General features: G+C 53.0%; 1 protein-coding gene across 3 annotated transcripts; it reads left to right on the top strand.

Moving 5' to 3' along the window:
- Positions 1–988: 988 nt before the first annotated feature.
- On the top strand, positions 989–5,839 carry NEUROD2 (neuronal differentiation 2). Of its 3 annotated transcripts, none has more exons than XM_051994614.1 (3): positions 989–1,094; positions 2,664–3,793; positions 4,648–5,839. In XM_051994614.1, exons 2-3 carry the CDS (start codon positions 2,670–2,672, stop codon positions 4,703–4,705), a joined length of 1,182 nt encoding a protein of 393 aa, XP_051850574.1. In that variant the 5' UTR covers positions 989–1,094; positions 2,664–2,669; the 3' UTR covers positions 4,706–5,839. The 3 variants fall into 3 exon arrangements, with proteins under 3 accessions (XP_051850574.1, XP_051850576.1, XP_051850575.1); XM_051994615.1 differs by lacking the exon at positions 989–1,094 and adding an exon at positions 2,098–2,195; XM_051994616.1 differs by having other exon boundaries at positions 2,664–5,839.
- The last annotated feature ends 1,278 nt before the right edge of the window (positions 5,840–7,117 follow it).

Here is a 7,117-nt window from a genome sequence, read left to right on the forward strand (position 1 = left end):
GATGTAGAAGGACCCAGCCAAGGGACTTCTTCCCAACCCCCACCCCCACACACAGTCAAACTGGAAAGCTAGCTACACCACGATCACAGAAACACACATGGCCACATTAATTCTTCCATAGTCTCACACACATGTAAGCAGAAGCACAGAAATGCAGAGACACACCAAGGCAAATCTTTCTTTCTCTGCTTCTCCTTGGTTGAATTTCATTCAGCCACATATGTTGTGTGTGTGTGTGTGTGTGTGTGTGTGTTGTGTGAGGGTGGGTGGAGGAGGGGCAGATAGAATGAGGATTGGCACAATGCCAACACCTACCTATGGGGCCTGGGCTGGGGACACCCCCTCCCCACCCACTCAGGGACTTCTACCCTGGGAAGGGGGCCTCAGCTGTCCCTTTGTGGCTTGAGGGGGACCCTCTTTGTAGGTGGCAGCAAGAACACAGCCCCTTTTGCCTCCCCAGCCCTGAGTCTGGTCCATGACCCACCTTGGGGGCTTAAGGGATGGATAGGAGGAAGACTCCAGGAAGGGAAGGGGGAAGGGCAGATTAAGGGGCCACGGTCCCCCCCACAGCCCTTTCCTTTCCAACTTCCCCACCCTATTGTTCCCATCTGGGGGGGACATGCCCCAAGGGATCTATTCCCCCACCCCTATCTAAAGCCCCGATTTTCCCTGTGCTGGGAGGGAAGGGGAGGACCGAAGAGATATTTATTTATTTTCTTTATTTATTTATTTAATTTTTTTTTTTTTTTTTTGGGAGTAGAGAGTGACAGATGGCGGCTGGTCCCGGGGGAGCCGGCTCTCCCCCAATGCAGACGCATGCCAATCACCGTCTCTCATGTGATAGCTGCTGCCCGTGACGTGCCAAGCCCATATGGCCCTGGCATAGAGGCTGGTACCCCCGCCTGGTAGAGATGCCACACTCGCTCCCCGCTTCGCATGGCGCTCTGAAGACGCCGGCGCCCGCCGCCTTGAGGAGCCGCTGCCCCCGCTCCTTGAAGATGGGGAAACAATGAAATAGACAGGAAGATTCCTTCTCTTCCCCTCTCTCTCTTACCCCCCTCCCCCCTCCCCTCTCCCCTGGACTCCGCTTCGAGGTAAGTTGTCCGAGGGGCAGGGAGATTTGAACCGCCAGCTGGGAGGGCTCTGGTTGTGGGCTTTGGAATCGAGGGACAAGGAAGCCCCTAAATGCACCGTAGATTTCCTGGGGTGATGGTTCCCCTCTATATAGGGTGGGGAATGGAGCCACCCTGGGATCCCTGTTCCTCCTCCCCCTTCCCACCTGGGGTCTGCGGCTCTGGGGTTTGGGATGCGGAGGTGGTGGCTTTGGTTTTCGAAGGGGATCGGGGTAAAGACAAGAAAAGCGGGCTGGGGGCTAACGGGCTGAGACAAGACAGACATCCTTTTCCGCTCCCCCATGATTCCCATACCGAACCCGAGATGTCCCTCAGCAAGAAAAAAAAAAGAAAAAAGAAAAACGGATTCTCACCAAATCCCAAATATAACGAGATTCGGGGAGTCATTCGGTGAGCGGCGAGGTTTAGGGGTGTCCCGGGCATCTTTGGACGCTGGGGTGACGAGAAGGGCTTGTTTTCCTCGCTTCTTAACGGGCACCCCGGTTCCTCTGTCCGAGACTCCCCGAGCCCTGAAGCCGGGAGTCCGAGGACAGAGCCGGTGATGGCCTGGAGGAAGGAGCTGGAGCAGGAAACGGAGACAAGGACCAATTCGACTCTGAGACTGGGGTAGCTGAGGGCGGGGGCCGGGCTGGGCTGGGGGCGGCTCGGGGCCAAGTTGAAAATTGGATTAGGGGTTGAGGGTTGGTAGAGCGACTGGCAGCGAGGAACAGAGGGGGCAAAGCAAAGAGAAATCGGCCTTGGGCACGAGGCAGGACCGGGAAGCCGGACGGCCAGAAACACTCAAAGTCTCCGCCCGGAGGGAGAAAAGAGAATTATTTCGGGGCGTGCCCCAAGCGGAGAAATTCGTTCTCTGAAATACCCCTCCACCCCCACACCCCTACTCATAGAGAAAATATGCAGAGAGAAGGGGGAGGGGGTTGGCTTCAAATTCGAACTAGGATTCTAACAAGGAGGTTGGAGTTGGGGGTTCCCGGCCTTGGAAAAGGGGTGCGCTGGCGCGGCGGAGAGGGGAGCGGCCCCTGATCTCCAACACCAGAGAATCTGGAGACTCCTCAGCGAAGAGTAAAATGGACCATTCTAAATAGACTTGGGGAGGGGTGTAGGAGTATTTCCGCGATGCAGGGAAGGAGGCCTTAGAAGAAGGGGTACCTCTTGTTCTAAGTGCCCCAGTAGTGGGTAGAGGTTGCTATGGGGTAAAGGATAAGAGAGGGCAAAAGATTGAGAGGGACGGTTGCCCAACAGCCCATTCCAGGAGGCAGAAGTCTGTAAGGATACTGGGGATGGGAGGCTTGGAAGCGGTCACCCGACAGGTTTAATGGGTTTGGGTGCGGGGGTCTGGAAAAGGGGTATGTGTGTGTATGTGTGTGTGTGTGTGTGTGTGTGTGTGTGTGTGTGTGTGTGTGTGTGTGTGAAAAGCCGCCTCTAACAGGAGCGCGGAACTTGCGAGGTTGGCTGCCCTGGCTCCTCTATCCCACGCTCACCTCTATGTCTATGTCTATATCTGTCTTCCCCCCTCCCCCAACTCTTCAGGCCACCATGCTGACCCGCCTGTTCAGCGAGCCCGGCCTCCTCCCCGACGTCCCCAAGTTTGCCAGCTGGGGAGACGACGGCGACGACGACGAGCCCAGGAGTGAAAAGGGTGACACGCCGCCCCAGCCACCGCCTCCGCCGCCTGGGCCTGGAGCTGGAGCTCCGGGGCCCGTCCGCCCCCCCAAACCGGGCCCTCTTCGTGGCGAAGACCCCCCGGATCCTGCGCTGGGAGAGGCCAAGGACGACGGCGAATTGGGGGGCGAGGAGGAGGAGGAGGAAGAGGAGGAGGAAGGGCTAGACGAGGCAGAAGGCGAGCGGCCCAAGAAGCGGGGGCCCAAGAAGCGGAAGATGACCAAGGCGCGGCTGGAGCGCTCCAAGCTGCGCCGGCAGAAGGCCAACGCGCGCGAACGCAACCGCATGCACGACCTCAACGCGGCGTTGGACAACCTGCGTAAGGTCGTGCCGTGCTACTCCAAGACGCAGAAGCTGTCCAAGATCGAGACGCTGCGCCTGGCCAAAAACTACATCTGGGCGCTCTCGGAAATCCTGCGCTCGGGCAAACGGCCGGACCTGGTGTCCTATGTGCAGACATTGTGCAAGGGCCTGTCGCAGCCCACCACCAACCTGGTGGCCGGCTGTCTCCAGCTCAACTCGCGCAACTTCCTCACAGAGCAAGGCGGCGAGGGGGCCGGACGTTACCACGGTTCTGGAGGCCCGTTCGCTATGCACCCCTACCCGTATCCCTGCTCGCGGCTCGCGGGCGCGCAGTGTCAGGCTGGCGGCGGGCTGGGCGGCGGTGCCACGCATGCCCTGCGGACTCACGGCTACTGTGCGGCATATGAGACGCTGTACGGGGGTGGCGGCGGGGGCGCCTCCCCCGACTACAACAGCTCGGAGTACGAGGGGCCGCTGAGTCCCCCGCTCTGCCTCAACGGTAACTTCTCCCTCAAGCAGGACTCGTCCCCGGACCACGAGAAAACCTACCACTACTCTATGCACTATTCCGCCCTGCCCGGCTCCAGGCCAGCTGGCCACGGCCTGGTCTTCGGCTCCTCGGCCGTGCGCGGGAGCGTCCACTCGGAGAATCTTTTGTCTTACGATATGCACCTTCACCACGACCGAGGCCCAATGTATGAGGAACTCAATGCATTTTTCCATAATTGAGAACTCTCCTCCCTCACCCCTTTTTTGTTTTTCTTTTTTGTTCGTTCCTTCCCTTTTAATTGATTTATTTTTTTTCCGGAGAAGGTGGGCCACCCCCCACCATGGCAGGGATTTGGGCGGCAGGGCCACGTTAACTAGAGGCCACCCCCCTCCTCCAGGCTCCCTCCGTTCCCCTTAGTTGTGCAGTCGGTTTACCTGTTGATGTCTCCCCCTTTTTCGTTCCCCTCCCTTGTCACTCTTCCTTTGCCCCAGAAGTTTTCCTTTCCCAGGGGGAACCCCTCCTAGGAACTGTCCCAAAGGGTCCGGCTTCTTCCAGGAGCGCCTTCTTCCCCAGCTCTTCCCCAGCTCCCACCCTCACACACACTCAACTTCTTTCCCTAATTTCCTAATTTTCTCTTCTCATCCCCTGCCCCAAAAGAGAGCAGTCTGCTCAGGCCTGGAGAAGGGGACCGGGGGAGGGGGCGGCCCAGCGGCCGGATTCCATTTCGTTTGTTAAGTTCTATTTTTTAAATACCAGAAAGGGGGATGAAGTAGCGGTGGGAAAGGGAGGGGTGGAAGATAGGGGGTTCTCTTTCCTAAAGAGAATATATAAGTTAACCGTACCCGGGGCCTGAAATGCCTCTCACCCACCCGGTCTCTCCACTTTGGAGTCCTAATATGAATTGGGAGGAGTAGAGGGGAGGAGGAGGGGGAGGAGATGGGGATCCGAGAGGAAAGAAAAGGTCAAGACCATTGTAACCAGATTCCGACTTTTTTCTTTTTTGTTTTTTTTCTTTCTTTTTTAAAAAACACAAAAAAACAAACACAAAAACGCAAAAAGGCGACGGAGGCCGAACGCAGAGTCCGGAGCGGAGAGAAAACACAGTAAGAACTTTTAGAAGCAATAAAAGGCAAAAAAAAAAAAATTTAAAATAAAATAAAATAAAAAAATAAAAAGACACAAATATCTATGCAAGGAGGTTCTGACTGAGCCAAGCGGCCCCGCCCCCTGGCCCCCCGGGATCCCCCTACCCCTCCTCGGCTCTAGGGCCGGGGCCGGAGCTGCAGAAGCGGATATGTGCACTTTGGTGAAGTTGGGGACGTGGCGCCTCCCCTCTCTCCCTAGTCCCCTCTCACCCTTTCTCATTCCTTCTCCCTTCCCTCAGTTCTTACAATCAGTGACTCCGAGATTTGGGACATCAGTGTCACTTTCCTCACCCTCCCTTTTCCCCTCCTCACCCGTCCCCATTGTGCGTCATACTGTTTTTTAAACCTGTTTCCAAATTTGTATGAAATGGCGAACTGTTGGGGGAGGGTCGGTTTGGGGAGGGGGGGGTTGCATGATAACGACACACACTGACACAGCACGCACGCACACACGCACACACAAGTGACACAGCGGCATACACAATGACACAAAAGAGCACACACATAGCCACACGGTAAATATGCAATGCTACTTGGGAAAGAAGGGAGCTATAGCCTTGCTCGGGTCTGGGGAAATCAAAAGAAGAAAGGCAACATTGCAGGCCAGAGGCATCTCTTTAGCCCGGGTCATCCTTCAGACCTCCCTCCCTTCCACTTCCCAAGTCAATCAGTTCCCTGGGGCTTTGTTGCTGTGGTCTCCCTTCCCGTCTTGACGCCTGGGAATGGACAGGAGGATGCTTGGGCAGATAATTCCTGGAGATGAAACTTTTCCGAGGGGTCCTTCTGGTCTTCGTCTGGCCTCTTCAGCATCCAAGACTCGGAGGGGGCAAGTATCTCTACTCTGTTATTGTCACAAAACAGAGAAGTTAAGGAGAAACAGGTACTTGCAGAACAAGCCCACAACCAAACAGGCGAATAGACACATGTTGACACAAAGCAAAAATGCAAACACACACGCAGACACACTCAATCTCTCTCTTACACTCAAACACACGCAATTTCACCTTCATATCTTATCGAAGCTGAAACTCCCGTTGGACACCCGAAGTGCATTGCGTGTTTCTGTTCAGTTTAATGACGATTAATAAATATTTATGTAAATGAGATGCAAAGCTGGACGGCGGTTTCTCACAGTGGCGTCATTTCATTGGGGGCAATTGAGTTTGGGGAACCGGGGAATGGTGGGGTTGGGGGTGACTAAGCAGGTTTAAAAGAGGTCAGAAAAGGGAGGTGGTACCTTGGGGTCAGCTAGAAGGCTGCTAGGGGTTCCTGAGTCCTGAGCAATTATATCCTCTGTATGGAGAAAGAACTCCACAGAGATATGCAAGTCAATACCCTTAGATAAACAGGTACTCACAGATAATGCATTTGCACAGACACGTACAAACACATGCAAGAACGTAGGCACTTAGTTGACAGTCATACACTCAGACACATGATCACATAAGCACATGCCTTCTCTTTTAAAACAATAATATACATCTGTTTCTATAGCTGGTTTCAAAGGGAAAAAAGTCAAGTCACAGAAGGGGGATCATCTGTACCTGATGACAAGAGAGACTCAAATCTTCATGTGTCAGACACAAAAGAAAAGGGGGGAGAATCCTAATAAAGAGTCTGTTGTTAGGGTTAAAGCAATACTTTTAAAAAATGATTTTAAGGGAGGAAAAACAAGGAGAAAAGTGTTCTTTTAAAAACTCGAGTTTTATTCAGAACGGTCATTTTCAGCCTCTGAGGATTTAGGTCATCAAGTTTTAAATTTGTACACTTTGGGGAGAGGGATGAGGTCAAGGGGAGGCCTGAAAACACTGGGAGCTGGAGAATGATTCTCGATAAGCCTTTGCAAAGAGACCAACAAAATCCTCTGGATTTTGAACACTGAGAATTTTAGAACCCCAGCGGTAGCAAATACACACTGAATATCTCTACAATGTGGAGCTGGCAATTCTCTCTTCCATCTTATACTGCTCAGAACAGGGAGGACCCTGAAATAATAGGGGAAAAAAGAACACAGCAGATGAGAAGTCTCTGCATCACTTCATTATTCTTAAACGTTTCTCACAGAAAACAATCACATTTCTTTGGGGCTTGTCACCTGTGGTAGTCTTGGACCTACTTCTAATTAAAAGTCTCCTTCCTTTCCCTCCTCTTTCCCCTAACCCCCAATACTTAGCACTAAGAAAGTGAACAATGACATCAATCACACAAACAATCTTCCCATCATTCATATTCCTCAATTGTGGAAAAGGCAAGTCTAGTTTCTTTTCAAGATTTCCTACTCTAGTTTTCTCTAAAATCGCATGATTTTTAGAAATGAGTTATCCTTTCTTTTAAGTGGAAATTTGGATGCTGTAGAGTTTTTAAGTATTGGTCTTATTTAAGAC

The sequence above is a fragment of the Antechinus flavipes genome, chromosome 4 (assembly GCF_016432865.1).
Source record: "Antechinus flavipes isolate AdamAnt ecotype Samford, QLD, Australia chromosome 4, AdamAnt_v2, whole genome shotgun sequence".
Taxonomy (NCBI): domain Eukaryota; kingdom Metazoa; phylum Chordata; class Mammalia; order Dasyuromorphia; family Dasyuridae; genus Antechinus; species Antechinus flavipes.